The sequence below is a fragment of the Pelobates fuscus genome, chromosome 3 (genome assembly GCF_036172605.1).
Source record: "Pelobates fuscus isolate aPelFus1 chromosome 3, aPelFus1.pri, whole genome shotgun sequence".
Lineage (NCBI taxonomy): Eukaryota > Metazoa > Chordata > Amphibia > Anura > Pelobatidae > Pelobates > Pelobates fuscus.
In genome coordinates, this window is record NC_086319.1 from 381,405,831 (window position 1) to 381,427,870 (window position 22,040).

The 22,040-nt window shown below is 39.1% G+C and overlaps 1 protein-coding gene across 1 annotated transcript in view; it reads left to right on the plus strand.

Annotated features, from left to right (window-relative positions):
- Positions 1 to 1,865: 1,865 nt before the first annotated feature.
- HOOK2 (hook microtubule tethering protein 2) overlaps positions 1,866 to 22,040 on the plus strand; it is a 35,824-nt gene continuing 15,649 nt past the window's right edge. The window contains exons 1-10 of the mRNA XM_063449583.1: positions 1,866 to 2,031; positions 10,088 to 10,173; positions 10,340 to 10,412; positions 11,220 to 11,270; positions 11,803 to 11,935; positions 12,657 to 12,724; positions 15,110 to 15,172; positions 16,680 to 16,760; positions 20,976 to 21,139; positions 21,688 to 21,828. Of these exons, the coding sequence (XP_063305653.1) occupies positions 1,984 to 2,031; positions 10,088 to 10,173; positions 10,340 to 10,412; positions 11,220 to 11,270; positions 11,803 to 11,935; positions 12,657 to 12,724; positions 15,110 to 15,172; positions 16,680 to 16,760; positions 20,976 to 21,139; positions 21,688 to 21,828 (908 nt within the window). The 5' untranslated portion in view covers positions 1,866 to 1,983. The remainder of the gene's footprint in view (positions 2,032 to 10,087; positions 10,174 to 10,339; positions 10,413 to 11,219; positions 11,271 to 11,802; positions 11,936 to 12,656; positions 12,725 to 15,109; positions 15,173 to 16,679; positions 16,761 to 20,975; positions 21,140 to 21,687; positions 21,829 to 22,040) is intronic.

The window sequence follows — 22,040 nt, forward strand, 5'->3', positions numbered from 1 at the left end:
CTCTATTAAAATCCTGTGGTGAATGTTGTCAAATGCAGCTGAGAGATCCTACAGGATTAGGATGGGGTAATCACCTTTGTCTCTTGCCATAAGGAAAACATTTAACACTTGGAATAGCTCTGTTTCAGTCTTGTGGCGGCATCTGAAACCTGACTGGAAAGGATCAAAGATGTTCAAGCTTGATGGATGGGCCTCTAGTTGAGTTGCAACTACTTTTTCATTTTTTCCCCCCAGAAATGTAAGGTTTTAAAGGTTTTTATCTCCTGCTCTGCAAATTGAACTTTAATTCAATGCAGGAGGCTCCTGCAAGGTCCAGCAAGCTATTAACATAGCAGGGGATAAAAAAAAAAATCTAAATTAAACCGAACTTGCAATAAAGGAAGTGTAAACATTAGATGACTTTTTACAAAATGTGTTTAGGGAGGCTGTGCAAGTCACATGCAAGGAGGTGTGACTAGGGCAGCATAAACAAAGTGATTTTACTTCTAAATGACAGAAGTGAGCAGGGGCATGATCTATAAACCACAACTTCTTCATTAAACTAAAGTGTTTTGGTGACCATAGTGTCCCTTTTTACTGTCTCTCTAACTCTCTCTATAACTCTATTCTATTGAAACTCTAACAATTATCCTACTCATTACTAGGAACTGGCATGGATAAGGGCATGCATACATGTAAAGCGCTACAGAATTTGTTGGCGCTATAGAATAATAATATAAAAAAGACAGCTCACCTGATCAAGGACAGACGCATCATCTTTAAGCGTATCTTATATAGAAAGGACCAGGTACTCAAAAAGGGACGAGCCAAACAGCAGCAACTTTAATCGAAAACATTAAGTGGAAACGTTTGGGCTCAAAACAAGCCTTTGTCAAGCCTCACTTTTCTCAGACATGGCAATGTTTAACCCCCCTGGTCACATGTAGTCAGCCCTCCCCTGCCTGGGAGACCACAAACACCAGGCTCAATCTTCATTTTCCTACAGATCGCCGCAATTATGGAATAACTTCAGGGACAGTCAAATCTTCATTCAAACTAAAATCTTCTAAGAGATCTATGGCAATATACCAAAGCACAGAATGCACCTGTCATGGTTGAACATATTTATTACCTGTTATGTATTAAATTTATATATGTGTTTTATCCTACTGTATCAATGCAATGTTTTGTGGACCCAGGACATACTTGTAAACGAGAGAAGTCTCAAAGTATCCTTCCTGGTAAAATATTTTATAAATAAACACCTTACCTACACCTCCCCAACCCAGCCCAACCCAACCTAAATCTGGCAGCCCAACCCAACTATACCTGTCAAACCAACCCACTTACACCTCACCTAAACCTGACAAACCAACCCAACTATAGCTGACAGATCAAACCACCTACACCTGACAGACCAACCCACCTACACATCAACCCATCTGCACCTGACAGATAAACCCACCTACACCTGGCAGCCCAACCCACCTACACCTGGCAGCCCAACCCACCTACACCTGGCAGCCCAACCCACCTATGCCTAGCAGATCAACTCAACTACACCTGACAAACCAACCCAACCACACCTGGCAGATCAGCCCACCTACACCTGGCAGATAAAACCACCTACACCTGGCAGAGGAGGAGGGGCAGATATCTACACTCCCATGTTACATTTTATGACCAGTTGTTGTCCATTCCTACGAGTGACAGAATGTATCAATAATTTCTCAGATCAGGCGCTATCCCGGACAGCTATATCTTTTGCCGGGGAAGGACCCCGAACCCGGAAGTGTTGTCATGGTAACAGCGAGCACGCTGTATCAGGATAGGCGGAGCTCTGAGGAGGGGGCGTCATGCTTCGCGTGTTACGTGGCATGCTTGGAATCTGCTGGCGGTACGGCGGCCGCGAGGGCACATAAACAGTCAATCTCCGGAGCGGCCTAGCGCGACTCAACCGAGCCTTGGAGCAGAGTGCCAGGAGGAACCGGGGACTGAGCGAACATGAGTGCCTGGAGGGAAGGGGAGCTGTGTGACTCCCTGCTGACATGGGTATAGAGAGTGTTTACTGGGGACATGGGGGGTCATTACTAGGCATGTAATTCACTTTCCTCTAATCTACTAACAGGTGCCTGAGGGACAGTCTGACTCCACTTACTGGGCAACATCTGGCACCCACCTGTGGAGTGTGTGCAATTATAATACATTCAGCTATCTATATTGTAATAATAATAATATAATATCCAGCCAGGTATCTGTATTATAATAATATATCCAGCCAGGTATCTGTATTATAATAATAATAATAATAATATAATATCCAGCCAGGTATCTGTATAATAATAACAACAAAAATATAATATCCAGCTAGGGATCTGTATAATAATAATAATAATAATAATATCCAGCCTGGTATCTGTATAATAATAATAATATCCAGCCTGGTATCTGTATAATAATAATATAATATATCCAGCCTGGTATCTGTATAATAATAATATAATATATCCAGCCTGGTATCTGTATAATAATAATATAATATATCCAGCCTGGTATCTGTATAATAATAATAATAATAATAATAATAATAATAATAATAATAATAATATAACATATCCAGCATGGTATCTGTATAATAATAATATAACATATCCAGCATGGTATCTGTATAATAATAATATAATATATCCAGCCTGGTATCTGTATAATAATAATAATAATAATATAACATATCCAGCATGGTATCTGTATAATAATAATATAATATATCCAGCCAGGTATCTGTATAATAATAATAATAATAATAATAATATCCAGCCTGGTATCTGTATAATAATAATAATTAATAATAATATAATATCCAGCCTGGTATCTGTATTATAATAATATATCCAGCCAGGTATCTGTATTATAATAATAATAATAATATAATATCCAGCCAGGTATCTGTATAATAATAACAACAAAAATATAATATCCAGCTAGGGATCTGTATAATAATAATAATAATAATAATAATATCCAGCCTGGTATCTGTATAATAATAATAATATCCAGCCTGGTATCTGTATAATAATAATATAATATATCCAGCCTGGTATCTGTATAATAATAATATAATATATCCAGCCTGGTATCTGTATAATAATAATATAATATATCCAGCCTGGTATCTGTATAATAATAATAATAATAATAATAATATAACATATCCAGCATGGTATCTGTTTAATAATAATATAATATATCCAGCCTGGTATCTGTATAATAATAATAATAATAATAATATAACATATCCAGCATGGTATCTGTATAATAATAATATAATATATCCAGCCAGGTATCTGTATAATAATAATAATAATAATAATAATATCCAGCCTGGTATCTGTATAATAATTAATAATAATATAATATCCAGCCTGGTATCTGTATTATAATAATATATCCAGCCAGGTATCTGTATTATAATAATAATAATAATATAATATCCAGCCAGGTATCTGTATAATAATAACAACAAAAATATAATATCCAGCTAGGGATCTGTATAATAATAATAATAATAATATCCAGCCTGGTATCTGTATAATAATAATAATATCCAGCCTGGTATCTGTATAATAATAATATAATATATCCAGCCTGGTATCTGTATAATAATAATATAATATATCCAGCCTGGTATCTGTATAATAATAATATAATATATCCAGCCTGGTATCTGTATAATAATAATAATAATAATATAACATATCCAGCATGGTATCTGTATAATAATAATATAATATATCCAGCCTGGTATCTGTATAATAATAATAATAATAATAATAATAATAATAATAATAATAATAATATAATATATCCAGCCTGGTATCTGTATAATAATAATAATAATAATAATAATAATAATAATATAACATATCCAGCATGGTATCTGTATAATAATAATATAATATATCCAGCCAGGTATCTGTATAATAATAATAATAATAATAATATCCAGCCTGGTATCTGTATAATAATAATAATTAATAATAATATAATATCCAGCCTGGTATCTGTATTATAATAATATATCCAGCCAGGTATCTGTATTATAATAATATAATATATCCAGCCTGGTATCTGTATTATAATAATAATAATATAATATATCCAGCCTGGTATCTGTATAATAACAATAATAATAATATAATATATCCAGCCAGGTATCTGTATAATAACAATAATAATAATATAATATATCCAGCCAGGTATCTGTATTATAATAATAATATAATATATCCAGCCTGGTATCTGTATAATAATAATAATATAATATATCCAGCCAGGTATCTGTATAATGACAATAATAATAATATAATATATACAGTCAGGTATCTGTATAATAATATAATGTATCCAGCCAGGTATCTGTATAATAATATAATATATCCAGCCAGGTATCTGTATAATAATAATAATATAATATATCCAGACAGGTATCTGTATTATAATAATAATATAATATCCAGCTAGGTATCTGTATAATAATAATAATATATTATATCCAGCCATTATCTGTATTGTAATAATATATCCAGCCATTATCTGTATTGTAATAATATATCTAGCCATTATCTATATTATAATAATATATATCCAGCCAGGTCTCTGTATTCTAACAATATATCCAGCCTGGTCTCTGTATTGTAACAAAATATATCCAGCCAGGTATCTGTATTGTAACAAAATATATCCAGCCAGGTATCTGTATTGTAACAAAATATATCCAGCCAGGTATCTGTATTGCAACAATATATCCAGCCAGGTATCTGTATTGCAACAATATATCCAGCCTGGTCTCTGTATTGGAACAATATATCCAGCCAGGTATCTGTATTGCAGCAATATATCCAGCCTGGTCTCTGTATTGTAACAAAATATATCCAGCCTGGTCTCTGTATTGTAACAAAATATATCCAGCCAGGTATCTGTATTGTAACAAAATATATCCAGCCAGGTATCTGTATTGCAACAATATATCCAGCCTGGTCTCTGTATTGTAACAATATATCCAGCCAGGTATCTGTATTGCAACAATATATCCAGCCTGGTCTCTGTATTGGAACAATATATCCAGCCAGGTATCTGTATTGGAACAATATATCCAGCCTGGTCTCTGTATTGGAACAATATATCCAGCCTGGTCTCTGTATTGGAACAATATATCCAGCCTGGTCTCTGTATTGGAACAATATATCCAGCCAGGTCTCTGTATTGGAACAATATATCCAGCCAGGTATCTGTATTGTAACAAAATATATCCAACCTGGTCTCTGTATTGGAACAATATATCCAGCCAGGTATCTGTATTGCAACAATATATCCAGCCAGGTATCTGTATTGGAACAATATATCCAGCCTGGTCTCTGTATTGGAACAATATATCCAGCCTGGTCTCTGTATTGGAACAATATATCCAGCCAGGTATCTGTATAGGAACAATATATCCAGCCTGGTCTCTGTATAGGAACAATATATCCAGCCAGGTATCTGTATAGGAACAATATATCCAGCCAGGTATCTGTATAGGAACAATATATCCAGCCAGGTATCTGTATAGGAACAATATATCCAGCCAGGTATCTGTATTGGAACAATATATCCAGCCAGGTATCTGTATTGTAACAATATATCCAGCCAGGTATCTGTATTGGAACAATATATCCAGCCAGGTATCTGTATTGGAACACTATATCCAGCCAGGTATCTGTATTGGAACAATATATCCAGCCTGGTCTCTGTATTGGATCAATATATCCAGCCTGGTCTCTGTATTGGAACAATATATCCAGCCAGGTATCTGTATTGGAACAATATATCCAGCCAGGTATCTGTATTGGAACAATATATCCAGCCAGGTATCTGTATAGGAACAATATATCCAGCCAGGTATCTGTATAGGAACAATATATCCAGCCAGGTATCTGTATAGGAACAATATATCCAGCCAGGTATCTGTATAGGAACAATATATCCAGCCTGGTCTCTGTATTGGAACAATATATCCAGCCAGGTATCTGTATTGGAACAATATATCCAGCCAGGTATCTGTATTGGAACATGCCTCTCCCCTCCCTGGTGTACCTTATTACATCTCTTGTAGCGTGGCTGAGCGAAGCGGACCGTGGTACAGGACTGACTGGTAGAGGGAGCGCTGTGCGCTTCCTTCCTGACGGTCACTTGATTGTTGCGGCCACATGTTCCACCTTATGGACACGCCGTCCCCCTGCTGCTGGGTCACCTCTCGCATTATTGGCAATATCGGTATCAATAGTGGCTAATACCGATATTTACCAAAATCCGGAATATCAGCCGATAATATCGGCCAAACCGATAATTGGTCTATCGCTAAATAAAATAATACCTCCCATTCAGTGGGATCTTGTAGAGTGAGGATACCCACACCCCGTGTGCAGTAGCAGTAGTTTGTGGCTAAAATGAGCCTTTTCCAGTTCTATAATTGATACTTTATAAAGAGTTCAGAGAAGGGCTACTAAACTGGTTCATGGATTGCAGGATAAAACTTACCAGGAAAGGTTAACGCATCCTAACATGTATAGCTTGGAGGAAAGACGAGACGGGGGATATGGTATAGTTACATAGCTGAAAAGAGACTTGCGTCCATCAAGTTCAGCCTTCCTCACATCTGTTTTTTGCTGTTGATCCAAAAGAAGGCACAAAAAAAACAGTTTGAAGCACTTCCAATTTTGCAACAAACTAGGGGGGGCAGTCAGATTTATCCCTGGATCAAGCAGTTATTACCCTACATTGAAAGATGATATCCTTGAATATTCTGTTTTTGCAAGTATGTATTTAGTTGCTGTTGGATGAAACATTTAAATACATAAAGGGAATCAACACAGTAAAGGAGGAGACTATATTTAAAAGAAGGAAAAACTACCACAACAAGATGACATAGTCTTAAATTAGAGGGACAAAGGTTTAAAAATAATATCAGGAAGTATTTCTTTACTGAGAGGGTAATGGATGCACGGAATAGCCTTCCAGCTGAAGTGGTAGAGGTTAACACAGTGAGGGAGTTTAAAGGACCACTCTAGTGCCAGGAAAACATACTCGTTTTCCTGGCACTAGAGTGCCCTGAGGGTGCCCCCACCCGCCCGGCTCTGGAAAAGGGGTAAAACGTACCTTTTTCCAGCGCTGGGCGGGGAGCTCTCCTCCTCCTCTCCGCCCCGTCGGCTGAATGCGCACGCGCGTCTAGAGCTGCGCGCGCATTCAGCCGGTCGCATAGGAAAGCATTTACAATGCTTTCCTATGGACGCTTGCGTGCTCTCACTGTGATTTTCACAGTGAGAATCACGCAAGCGCCTCTAGCGGCTGTCAATGAGACAGCCACTAGAGGATCAGGGGGAAGGCTTAACCAATTTATAAACATAGCAGTTTCTCTGAAACTATGTTTATAAAAAAAATGGGTTAACCCTAGCTGGACCTGGCACCCAGACCACTTAATTAAGCTGAAGTGGTCTGGGTGCCTAGAGTGGTCCTTTAAGCATGTGTGGGATAGGCATAAGGCTATCCTAACTATAAGATAAGGCCAGGGACTAATGAAAGTATTTAGAAAATTGGGCAGACTAGATGGGCCGAATGTTTATCTGCCGTCACATTCTATGTTTCTGTAATGATGTAAACTTGAAATAAAAAAGCATAGCTGATCTGTATTTAAAGAGGAGTCTTAACATTAAACTGCTGCAGATTGTGGCTTATTGCCAGAATAGGTAATATTCTGCTCTCTGTTACACAGATCTGGCAATGACTCAATAAAGGACAATAATTATTTTAAAATAGTAGCTTTTCATAACTGGACCAATCTAAAAAAACAGAGTTAATCATGGCGTACCCCTGTGACATTGAACTGATTAATATTACAGTATACCTTTTTTATTTATTATTTATTCATTGATACTTGAACTGAGCTTTATTGTACACGCCGTGTGGTACACTTTGAAGTGTGGCAATTCTATGATCTTTAATTATTCACAATGCAGTTGCAATCACTGATATGTCTGCCAATCCTGGCACTTCTATTGTTTTAAAATGAAGAACTCTGGGTGTAGTTTAATTTCCTGCTTAGGAGTTTGTGCAGTATGCAGTTCAGAAGCTGGTAGTAGATTTATTTATGAAAATATATGTATGAAACCACTTAATAATCAACCTGGGTAGCATCTCCAATCTCCTAATTGTACAGGCTGTGTTCTATAAAGCTATCAATGGAAAGCCCATATAACTCCTCGTATGTGTAATGTTACATGGGAGAAGGGTTAAAGGGACACCATAGGCACTGTATCTGCTTCACCTCATTAAACTAGTTATAGTGTCTGGAGTCCCCTGGTTCCATCATTTATTTCCGCATTAAACAGTTTTAAATGTTTTAATGTTAAACAAGAGTCCCTGGCAGTCCATCCCCTCTGTGCTGCTTTGGCTAATAAGGAAGTATTAGCCTGAGCAGCAATGGGCAGCTGTGATTGGCTGAGAGTGTCAGCTGACTGCTTTTAGCCTGTTAGAGCTCCAACTGACGGTATGACTGGGTATGACAACAAGGAAGTGTGTAATCGCTGCCTTAGCTACACATACAGAAGGGGCCGGACTGTGGGTGGCCAGGGACTCTTATTTTGTGGCATACTGGATGAACATGGTGCAACACTAAATGGAGGGACAGTGCAAGGGCACTCCAGGCACTATAACCAATTCAAAGAGATGAAATGGTTATAGTGACTACAGTGTCCCTTTAATAGCTACAACATACGTTGTGGGGCTTCTATTCCCTTCCCAGGGAGACTTTTTCTTTGTTCAGCTACTCTCCTTATTCTCTCCATCAATCTAATCTATCTCTTCCACACAGTTATAGTAAGCTGAATGAAGGTACTCAGGAAAGGCCAGTTCAGTATACAAGGAACATGGGTTGTTAGTATCTGGTGTGTCACAGACTTAATCTCTTGACATTCTTATGGAAATTTAACAAAACAAAAGATCAAGGTAATATGTATATCTTCCCTTAATCACCAATGGTGTCAATATGTGTTGTAACAAACCAACCTACCTTTTAAGATCAATATAAATGTAATGTCCCACTATTTAATGAATGAGGGATATATAGATTTGCAAATGCTAAATAAGCCTGGCACTCTGTTTTGGCATAGGATATTTTTGGTAATGGATTGTGAAGCTTAACGGAGCACTATAGTGTTATAGTGCCCTACCGTAGATTTATGTGAAATCCAATATTCCGCATGAAGGATGAGCGGGGAGTGGGCATCCAAATGCTTCACGTAGGAAAGCATTCAATTCAGTGCCTTCCTGTGCTCTTACACATCTCGTGATCGTTAGTGGAGTCGGAGCGCCTCTAGTTGCTGTCACTAGAGGTGGATGTAAACATTGCAGTTTCTAAAAAAATAAATAAAAGCAATGCAATGTCTTACATTGAAGGTTTAAATCTAAAGGACCCCTGCACCTTAACCACTCCATTGAAATGAAGTGTTCTGGGTGACTTTAGGGGTTATCAATAATCAGGTCCTTAAAGGGTTAAAATAAGAGGCGCACCTTTTGGTATTATTATTTTAGATGGCCATAAGAGGTTACTGCAGTTCACCAATGAAAAAGAGAAGGGAGGCATGTTTAAGTACAAATGAACCCAAGTTACATATCTTTGCTCCTGTGGCAGATTTCGACTGATTTGGATCATATGCCACTATTTCACGTGGGAGATTAAAGACACAAACTATTTTTTGGTTGGATTGCTTGGGAGTGCTGTAACAACATGCCAGTAGTTGATTTGAAGAAGAATTCAACACGTGATTAAATAATTTGCATCCCTTGGGTAATGATTTAATCTGCTGTTTCAGCTACTTTTTTCTTGAGAAATCAATAAATCGTTCGGAATTCACAAGGGTATAACAAAATTAAATGCTCAAACTCAGCCTTTTTATTTTTTTTCACTTCTAATCTACTTTTTGGCCTACATTTTCCCATTTGTAGTATAAACCTCCCTCCCCCGGTGTATCTTTTACCTGGTTATCTTCACATTCCCCTTGTCTTTCTCTGTTAGATGCAGACATTTCAAGTCTCTGGTCCCTGCAGCTCATATGAGGACCTGACTGGGGGCGTTGCGATTTCTCAGGTTCTCCATGTCATGTAAGTTTGAGGTTGAATCTGTCCGTGATCCATGAACTTGCACTCCTCTTGTGTGTTGAGAAAGGAGCATGTCAATGGATTGCAGCAAAGTGTTCTGGAGAAATGTTTTAACTCGGTCTGCTTTTCTCTACCCGTTGTCATGTCTGCTTCTGTGTTCCCTTCTCAGAGACTCGACCTGGTTTAATGATGCCTGGCTCATGAGGATCAAGAAGGACACTGGGGAGAACTGGAGACTAAAGGTAATCTCATTAAGCCAAAGGAAGTCTGACTTGGCAAACAGAAATCATTTATTAACCGGAAATAGTAATGTAGTTTAAAAACAAGTGTAACCTGCATATAAGTGAAAACATTCCAATTACATAAAACGGTGGAGCTTATTGGAGATAAAATCGCGGCAGACGATACATATCCGGAGGCGTTCCTAGATTACATAGATCCTGGTGTGGAAAGGTATTTTGAAACCCACCACCACCTTGAGCTGTAAAAAGATTGAGCCTCTCTGCACCACCTCAAACCCCTTTTTGTTAGGGATACACACGCGTACTGACATTCATATAGATACACATATACACACATTCTTACATTCATGTACGCACATACATTCACACACGCATTGATATACACTGATTCATAGGTCCTATAAACACACATTCGTATACACACACACACTGACTCATATGCACACATTTATGTACACATACATTCATATCCACACTCCCAATTACATTCATAAACACCCACTAATTAATAAATCATAAAATAGTAACACTTTTTTGTTCTGTTCCAAACCACCAAGCCTCATTGTTCTCACACTGACATTGAGAGCTGCAGTGGAACCTCATCCTTGGGGTCCAGTGGGGTGCAGCTTTGATCAGTCTCTGTGCACATATTTGCTGCATGGCAGAACCAGAAGCAACATGCATGCTTTGGTGGTACACAGGTGTGCTATGCACCAATGCAGCCGCCTGTAAAACGAGGTGGGTCACCCTTCCCCCTTTAGTAACTTCCCTGTGCATATCTTGCATCTCTTTTTTTGCCTTTCTTAGGTCAGTAATCTCAAGAGAATCTTACAGAGTGTGCTGGAATACTATCAGGATGTGAGTATTGAGTATTTTATTTATATATATATATATATATAGCTCTCTCTATCTATCTATCTCTATCCTGCATTCCCCCTGCTGACTGAGTAAGACTCCAAAAGTGAGTCCCGAACAGACCGATTTATTCGGGCACAGATTAAAAGACATTTTGATTGGTTCGTACTAGCTTAAAGGCATCTGTAGAGAAGTTTTAGTTTTCAGTTCACCATGATTGATTATTTTATCTACTAAACAGCTGAGTTCAGAATTAAGAAAAGGCCCTTCTTCTTAATTTTGCTGTTTCAGTTGCTTAGATGTTAAGTTCCTAATTAGCTGTCCTTCTTGTTTCAACTCTTTTTTTTTTTTTTTTTTTTTTTTTTTTACCATTAAAAAAAAAAAAATAATGTTTTGGTTTGTAAAGAATTTGGAAATCAGTTCTTGCCCCCCAGGCCAAATGTCGCCAGCCTCCCCAGGTGCTAGTTTAATATCAATGCTGATCATGATTTAAATAAGATTTTTTATTTTTTTTTGTAATTGCTGATATATATAGGTACTGGGACATCCTGTTTCCGAAGATCATATCCCTGATGTTGGCCTTATAGGCGAATTCTCAAATGTTGCTGAACTGCGCAAAATGGTGCAGCTGGTGCTAGGCTGTGCTATCAGCTGTGATAAGAAGGAAGGTGAGCATAGGGGCAGGTAGTTATCTCATACCCCTTCCCATGCTGAAGGCATTGTGATGCATTAATTTAGAAGGGCATGTTGAATGAGGGAAACGTATGTCTTCTGGGAGCATTTCCTGAAGTCCCCTATTTACGTGCACCATCTCTGGAAGGAGTCATTTCCGTACATTAAAGGACCACTCTAGTGCCAGGAAAACATACTCGTTTTCCTGGCACTAGAGTGCCCTGAGGGTGCCCCCACCCTCAGGGACCCCCTCCCGCCCGGCTCGGGAAAGGGGTAAAAACTTATCTTTTTCCAGCGCCGGGCGGAGAGCTCTCCTCCTCCGATCCTCCTCCGATCCTCCGATCCTCAGCGGCAAGAGCTGCGCGCGCATTCAGCCGGTCACATAGGAAAGCATTCATAATGCTTTCCTATGGACGCTTGCGTGCTCTCACTGTGATTTTCACAGTGAGAATCACGCAAGCGCCTCTAGCGGCTGTCAATGAGACAGCCACTAGAGGAAATGGGGAAGGCGTAACCCATTCACAAACATAGCAGTTTCTCTGAAACTGCTATGTTTATGAAAAAATGGGTTAACCCTAGAAGGACCTGGCACCCAGACCACTTCATTAAGCTGAAGTGGTCTGGGTGCCTAGAGTGGTCCTTTAAGTATTTTTTATTTGTTTTCACATTTGTGTATTCTTTTCTGATTTGGTTATTGAATCTTTCTCTCCTTCCCAGAACACATCCAGCAGATAATGACTTTGGGAGAGTCTGTCCAGCAGGCAGTCATGGAATCCATACAGGAGGTAGGACCCGTTTCTGTTGTTTTTTTTGTTAATTTGAAAAGCTCCTGATGGGCATGTTCTAAATGTCCATATATCTGAAATATGGTTGCATACAATGTCTGCAGTATATTATTCATATGACTGAAAGCATAGTGCTTTTAATAGTTTGGGGCAAAGAATTGTCTAAATAACTGCAGTTTCTGATGACACCATTTCAGAATTATTTTCTGCTGGAATTCTAATACTTGGCTGTAAATTTCCCCTTAACTTCGAGTTTTTTTCATCCCTCTCATTTGTGACTATATTTGTTTGGCAATTTTGTTGTTGTGTTTTTGTTTTGTTTTTTCTTCTCATCCGTAAATACAGTATATATGTTAACCTGGGTGAGGTGTGCAGTGCAGCTATGCAAAAACAGATCAAACCCTGTAATACTTGTATTCCTGAACAATCCCAAAACAGCTATTTAAAAAAAAAAAAAAAAAAAAAATTTTCATCGTATTCTCTTCCCCTCAAATGTACGTGTGCATTAATGTTCTAAAGCCACGCACAGAGAATATTAACATTGTATAGGATGCCAGGCTAGCCTGAGTAGCAGAGTATTTTGATGCACGTTTAAAAAAAGAAAATCAAGCTTAACAAAAATCTTATATGTACATTTACTTAGCTTATAGAATTTGAGATGCTCTTTAAACAATCCTCAAAGCATATCAAACAGTGATACTTTGCAGGACTCCTCTTGTAAAAGCAGGTGAATATTGCATTAAAATTCTCAGTGAAAATGTCTTTTGTGAAAAATACACATTCTGGTATGGTCGTAGTTTGAGTCTGTTTAGTATACGCATAGAGCAGTATCTATTCACAAGTGCTTAATTCTCATTTGACTTTAACAGTATAGGCAGCCCAATGCCGCTGTGTAACATTATGACCAAATTAAATGTAGGAATCCACACGGCTGTATTTAGCTGTATCCTTGCACTGATCTGTCCTTGGGCTACAATGTAGTCTGTTCAGACAGGGTATCTAGGGGCCCATGTAGCCATTTCAGCTTGTCCTCATAGGATCCAATCTTGTAAACAGTTGTGTTAAAGGAACACTATAGTCACCTAAATTACTTTAGCTAAATAAAGCAGTGTTAGTGTATAGATCATTCCCCTGCAATTTCACTGCTCAATTCACTATCATTTAGGAGTTAAATCACTTTGTTTCTGTTTATGCAGCCCTAGCCACACCTCCCCTGGCTATGATTGACAGAGCCTGCATGAAAAAAAAAAAATGGTTTCACTTTCAAACAGATGTAATTTACCTTAAATAATTGTATCTCAATCTCTAAATTGAACTTTAATCGCATACAGGAGGCTCTTGCACGGTCTAGCAAGCTATTAACATAGCAGGGGATAAGAAAATCTTAATTAAACAGAACTTGCAATAAAGAAAGCCTAAATAGGGCTCTCTTTACAGGAAGTGTTTATGGAAGGCTGTGCAAGTCACATGCAGGGAGGTGTGACTAGGGCTCATAAACAAAGGGATTTAACTCCTAAATGGCAGAGGATTGAGCAGTGAGGCTGCAGGGGCATGATCTATACACCAAAACTGCTTCATTAAGCTAAAGTTGTTCAGGTGACTATAGTGTCCCTTTAAGTTCACTACAGACTTGCAAAATGTATGTCAGGATAACAAATCGTGATAAAAACAGAATAAGAGATTCTCTACTTTTGCCCCATGTTGTCCTGAATACTTTGTATTTACAGCAGGGCACTGCTTGGCATCAGGCCTCACCGATTCTTATTCAATAACTAGGTTTCATATTTGGGTTAATAACTTCTGTTTGGTGGACTGAGTACATCATTTATGTAACCATATATAAATAGTTTCTTCATCTTTGACAGTGTCCTCATATCCTAAAACTCCAGCGAGCTGGAACTTCTGTATAAATACATTTCCATCTAAACTAGCACAAATTGCATCTGTTTTTGTATCTGTCTGCCACCTGTTTATGTAGCCTGATCTGGAATAGAAGGGGTTAAATAGAAGCAAAAATCAAATATTTGAAAGAATTCTACGTACCCTATGTTGAAACTTGCTATGCACCCCTTAGGTGCTGTTTATCCCCTGAAGCTAATTTTGTTTATCACATATTTTAAATATTTTCGCAACTGAATTTCACAACCATTTTATTTACGGTAAAAGCCAACCGCCGGACCGTGGGCTGGTTATAAATCTCAGCGGTATTCGTGTAGCCCCAAGCTTGTCGGAAAACATACCATTGATTTCTGTATGACATCACTGATTTAAGAGTCTCTTTGTAGGTTTTTCCCACCACAGTTTTATATGGATAGTCACCGGGGCATTTGTTCAGGCCTATTCACTAAATGCATATATTGTTCTTTTAAACCCTTTAATCTGCAGCTTCTGAGCAAGGATCCTCCTGACACAGTTACTGGTGACACTTATGTCAACTATGACAGCCAGGTGAGTGTAATTGTTCTTTTTAATGTGTGATAAGTGAACGTCACTGAGACGGAGCAGGAAGATTTGGGCTACATTGGGGATCCCATTTTTATTTAATTTTTGGTGATCAATATCTAGAGAAAAAACATGTGCTTACATCTCTCCACGCTATTGATAGAGCTGAGCAGCAGCAGGAGAACGGTAGATTATGTCAGTATGTACATGTGAGTGTGTGTAGCTAATTGGGCATGAGAGAGGGGGTATTGCTAGTTAGACATGTTTTTGGATTTGAGTGTGTGGTTACATAACTGTGTGTGTGGTTACATATCTATCCTTATGTGGTTACATACTATCCTAGCACTATACCCTACTCCCTCTAGCATGCAGGGCCCTCAATCCTTTTTTTCCTGTGTGTCCAACTCGTCTGGTTACAATTATGTGTCTGTTAGTCCACCCATTTTACAGCGCTGCAGAACTTGTTGGCGCTTTATAAATATTAATAATAGCTGTGTGTGGTCACATTATGTAACTTGCATAGCTCTGTGTGTGGTTACTTTATTTAACTTACATAGGTTTCTGTGTGTGCGTGGCTTCATAGCTCTGTCTGTGTGTGTGTGGTTACATAGCTGTGTGCGTGTGTGTGGTTACATAGCTGTGTGCGTGTGTGTGTGTGGTTACATAGCTGTGTGCGTGTGTGTGTGTGGTTACATAGCTGTGTGCGTGTGTGTGTGTGGTTACATAGCTGTGTGCATGGATTTGAGTGTGACTTCTTAGCTCTGTGTGCAGCTTGTTGGGTAAATGTGTGTGTTTGAGAGAATTGACAACTTAGCGGTGTGTATTTGTGCATTATTAGATATGTCATTGTCACTAGTTATGAGGGAAAGTAGGGATCTAACACAGAATCATTGGAGGTCCCAAATATGTTTGTCTTAACAGTCACCCTGGAACTAGGGTTTTTACTTTTTAAATACTGAAATGAGCTCATGACAAGTGGGTAAATTGTTTTGCTAGAAATGCAAGAGTGCTGGTGTTGATTTTTATGTTTTTTGTTTTCTTTTCTTTTCCCTTAAAAAATACTCTTTAAAGGCCAAAAAACTTTCTATTGCCTTTTATCACAATCTAGTGTGTGGAACCCATAGCCATGCTGTCACTGAATAAATTGGCCATTCCATGGTAGTGTGTGTCTCTTAACGAATTACATTTTTGTAATATTGTCTGTCAATAGTCTTTAAGGGTTTAAAGGGACATGCTAGGCACGAGTAACATGGGCAGTTGGAAGTGTCCTGTAAAGCAAAAAGGTCTTATTAAAAGAAGTTGCAAAAATCTCCCTGCTCCCCTCTTAGATAGTCGAACAAAACATGACAAGCCTTACTTGTTATAGGTTAATCTCTGTACTAAGCAAGCATTCACATTGGGAGATCCTATATGGCTAAATTTGGCCCCAGAATTAGAAAGCAGTTGGGAAGAAATCACCTTCGCAATTGTCTTTCTTTATATTACTCACCCATACTCTATTTTTGTTTTTCAGTCCCGTAAATACTACTTTATCAGTGAAGACACGGATGAAAAAAATGAGATATTGCAGCGGTGCCATGACCTTGAACAGCAGGTATGTGTGTATCCCAGAGTGGGGACATGCATGGGCCCGTGACAGGTGGCAGGGTGCTTAGTACATGTTGGCTAGCGGGTGTCTCCAGCGGCAAATACCTCCACAGCATCTCCCTCCTGGGCATATTCCATCAGAAAACAAAGGGTTAAACCTGCAATTATATTACAGCAGTAAATTATACTGTTCAAACCTCTATGACCCTCTAGCTGTGTTTAATTAAACTGACATGGACTTGTCCCAAAACGAATTGTATTCCAGATGTATGTGGGAGTTAAATGGGGAAAAAGCCCCACGTGGCTTGTTAATGTATACTATTCTTGTATATACAAACACTGCTAGCACTGGTAAGGGTAGCTAGATGTGATTTGTGTATTCTGTTAGATCCAGAATAGCCCTCCAACTCTTGCAGAACTACAACTCCCATGATGCTTCTGGATGTGTGGCGGCGGTAACGGCCTACAAGCATTCTGGGCTGTTTAGAGCTGGATGGCTACCTGTTTCCCCCTTTTTAGATGTTGGAGTGCTATTTCCGCTATGTTTTGGAGACTTGGGGCTTTAAAATTTTTACAATTCATTTTTTTTTTTATTCTAACATAAAAGTCTGCATTCAAAAACCTCCTACTGATTTATTGAGTTTGAATAATGACAAATTAGTCACAAGGGGTTTATTCACTAGGCAGTGACCTATGGAGCCTTGACCACAGACTTGCATAATTTACAGCAAAAGGACAAAGTCCAAATCTAATCTTCACTTGTGTAGTCTAAATCTCGCCACTTGCCGTCATTTCCCACTTGGTGAATAAACGCTGTAGTCCTATTTTTATCTCTACATGGTGTTGAAATATTGACCTTTTACCCACAAGCAGACAACACATATTTCTCCATTTTTGTCCAGGCGTTTAATCTTTCTTTTTTTTGGTGTACAAACGTTTTTTCTGATTTGGCGCAGTTTCTGTGCTGTTAGTGATGCTAATAATTTGATCTGTGCAGATGATAATGAGTGTGGCAGTAGACTGCTGCCTTTATAACAACTGCAGAAGTTTGATAAATCTACCCCCGCCCCTCCCCGTGTCGTTGTATAACTCCACTAAAACTCAGCCATTGGATCATAGTACCGTCATACCTCCTGCTCATTGACTGAGGTCTTGGATTGCAGACTTTGGTTATATTAGAGGCTTTATCTCTCACACCTGAATGAGTGATTTCACCTTTTGATAAGGTCTTGACCTGAGTTTGATTTGGCATCCGAACATTGGGTGAGTTAAAATTCTGCCTGTTGCTATTTCTAACACAAACGCACCATGTGCCTGCCGTGCCTGCACACTAACTCCGTGCCCTTCCTGATTGGGGTACGAGCTACAAAAAAAGCAATTCCTCGTCCTAAAGTCTGGCTGCTTGCAGCAAGTTATCTATGTGCAAGCTTATTTTTGTATTTATTCTTTGTAAATCTGTTCTAATACATTTATTGTGTGTGTGTGTGTGTGTGTGTGTGTGTGTAAATGGTGCACAAAGAAATCTAATTACCAGTAGAATATGCAGCAAAAATATGTTACTTGACACTTTGGCACCCAAAAGACACAATATGTAGCAGGTTTCTAGGATCTGGTCAATTATATACTACAAAAAAATGTGGGTCAAATATCAAAAATACAGGCAGATTAGAAGTTAACACTCCGAAGAAAATAGTTTCTAACAGTTTAGTTGTCATATCCTAAGTGAAAACATGCATTCATTTAATTACACATTATTTTTCCCATTGGGGTATATCTAAAACAGCTGCAGATCTCTTGTCTGCCGCCTCTGCAAGCCCTCCCCTTCTAACCCCGCCCCGATTTGTTGTGACTGTCCAATCACAGACTTCCCAATACAGCTCAATGAGAAGTCTTTGCAAGGCAGGTACTCCACTGAGCTAAACACATAAAGTAACAAGACCAGTTCTCTGATTTGAAAGCCGAGGGGTGTCGACAAGGTTCACTTAGAAAAGAGCTGATTTGAATTGAAACTGCACTTTTGTGAAATAAAAAAGGACTCACTCTTAACCAATAAAGCACTTCAGCAAGCTAAAGTGATTTAGGTGTTGAGTGTCACTTAAACTACAAAACAGAGTAAGTGGTGAGAACCGCACTCAATCCCAACGGCCAAGGGTGCTCCAGAGCAGGACCAGCAATCCCAGTACAATAATCCAAGAAGAAAAAACTCACAGGCACTCCAATTTTCAAGCCGCAGGCAGATTTATTGTGACAGAATGCAACGCAACATTTCGACCGGAAAGGTCTTTTTCAAGCTTGCCTGTGAGTTTTTTCTTCTTAAACTACAAAACAAACAAAAAACACAGAACAGTCGGGGAAAGAGTTGGTGTATGTATGTGTATAGGTAGCCTAGAAAACATATTACCTGGCTCACTTTTATACATAAGTCAGTCCAGCATTGACATCTCTGACTCTTTAGACTAACCTGGCTATTGGTTTTATTAATTAAAAGCCATGGTAAATATGTCCGAACACCTGCCAGCCCAAACTTCCTATGAACTCTGTAGTGGAACCCACAGTACCTAATGAGTTCATACATTACTTGATAGGTATGTAAGTGTGTCTGTGTAAGAGGTGCACTCGTGACATTTAGCAAGCAACAAAAATGTTGCTGGTCGGAGGTTATCTGCCTTTTAGTCTTAAAGAGAATTTGTTTCTAAAGACTGGGGCTTTTAGCATGTGACCTCAAGTAAATATTTTTGATGCTTGTTTGAAGTCCAGTGAGAGCTCCTCTGCCTTTTCCTCCAGTGTATTTATAAAATGGGTCTATTTAATGTTTCCCTACAGTAACACGCATGGTGTCCTGCATCCTCTCTGTGTACAGTCTAAATGACCCGTCTACCTGTGAGAAGCAATTCGGAGGCAAAACGTGAAAAGTGGAGCAATCGCCATGAAAACAATCGGAATGTTTCTGTGGATTGCTCAACTTTCAGAACATGCAATACTCCAGAATTGCTTCTCCTCCTTTGTTTTTTTTGTTTTTTTTTGTGTCCCTCCCCCACTGGCCCCTCCTATGCAACATGTTATTGTTCCCCAATGGCTGAGAGATCTGCGGCACGCTGCATGGATATATTGCCTGCAAGGGGTTTTGTTTACCAGCCCCTGCCCAACCTATATATCGATTCCCTCTACTACTTGCCTGGATATCTGTACCATACCTGCCGAGTCCTAAATCCTATAGGACAGTCCTGCATTTAGGGCCTCTTCCCACTGTCCTGTGTTTTCCACATGTGGGAATACCAGAGAAATGTCCAATAGAGCCACAAAGTGCTTGCTTTTTCCAGAATATTTTCCTTTGTAAGAAAAAGCTTTACCAGTGCTCTGGATCGATGACACACAGGCCTGCTTGTCCTTCTGGTTTATGTGTGCGTAAATGTTATACTCTTTTCATGGCCATAGATGGTTCTTACGATCTCTGTCCCCTCCCTTCCCGATTTCCTACATGCCAACATTGGCAAGTATGTTAAAGTAAATTTTATTATCTTCTCATTCACAATATTTTCCTAAATCAGACCATGGACTGCAATCTGATTTTACTATCCATGTGTTGCTCACCTGTGTGGAGCAGAGTGGTCACTGCTAAGCATGCCATCAGACATTTTGGGGTCCCTTACACACCTCCTGCAGCCAGGCTGTGCCCCCCCTCAACATGATCAGTGGAAATATGGCACTCCTATTTTTCTCAGTGGCCCCGGACGACTCCAAATGTATGGTTTTCTAGAAACCAATAGGTCAAATATCCTTATATCATAATTTGACACCCCTGTTTGGTGGCATTGCTTCCCTTTTAAACCTTTCGTTGAACCTGTAGAAGATAGAAAGCTGAGAATTTGATAAAACCTTTCACACTTTCACACAGAGTTTTTAACATCCAAATTGTAAATTAAATCCATAAACCAAATTCACATTCGACTTGTGCACAAATTATTTTCTGTTGGGGTGAACGAATCGATTTGTACGGGATTAGGCATTCGATTTTGTTCATATCAACTACAAAGAACTTGCAAACCAGTCTAGTGCACATTGTGTTTTGAGAATGTTGCAAAGCCCCCCATTATTTCCCAATATCTCTTCCTAAATGAAACTCCCCATAACAGATCATTTTCTTGCTATTTCTCTCTCCCTCTTACACTTTGGGGATTTGTCCTTTCTTTCCTCTCCCTTTGCACCCCTGTTCCTCCACAAGGTCTCTCTGCTCCTGGAAGAGAAGAAAGGTCTGGTGACTGAAAACCGAGCCTTGCGAGATCAACAGGACCACTCTGAGGGAGGCATGGGCACCTCCAATATGTTCAACAAGAAGATGCTCCTGTTACAAACTCAGATCGAGCAGCTGCAGGAGGAGAACTACAGGTAATGGGGAGCAAACCTTTCCCCGTAATTGGACTGATTGGCCATAGAACTAATACAAAGAATCCTAGAATATGAGAGCAAACCCAGAGTTTTGGCCTCTAACTCAGAACGTTTTACTGTGTGCTAGAATGCTCCCTGATCTATATAGAATCTGTACATTCAAGGAGATTAGCAACTGTGAATGTCAGTCTTTTTGTTCATTCCTTGGTGATTTGTCCCTCCTCCTCAGAGGTAGCCACCTATAGCCTTCAGGTCTGCTGCAGAATGTCCACTTAAGGCTAAACTGCTTTTAACCAGAAATTGTCCCTTGTCACCTAGAAAAGGTAATGTGATATACTATTCTATATAAGAGTGTGCATCGTCTGTGTTTGTTCAAAAGCATTTTACTTCATATGAGGCACCATGGCCATTTTAAACTGTACAAAACTTTAGGAACCACAACTGAGTGAACGGAGACAGGAAAATGGAGATAACCAACCCTCACATTAAACTGTGAAGGGAAAACATTGTAAAAGCCAAATGAAGCTAACTAGCACTCTTGTTTTCAGACTAGAGAGCGCAAGGGATGACTACCGACAGCGGTGTGACGAGCTGGACAGGGAGGTGCAGGAATTACATCAACGTAACCTAGATCTGACTGGTCTGGCACACGAGGCCCAAGCACTGAGGGATGAGATGGATGTCCTGAGGTAAGAATCAGTTCTACTTGATGTAAGCTTGGTAGAACCTATCCGCAGCTTTGGAAAAACATGGGTTTGATTTGGAATGTGAGTTTTACGTGGATGTAGATGGGAACCTTAAAGGGACACTATAGTCACCTGAACAACTTCAGCTTAATGAGGTTGTTCATTTGAGAACTATAGCTCCCTGCAGCCCTTCTCATGTAAACACTGTATTTTCT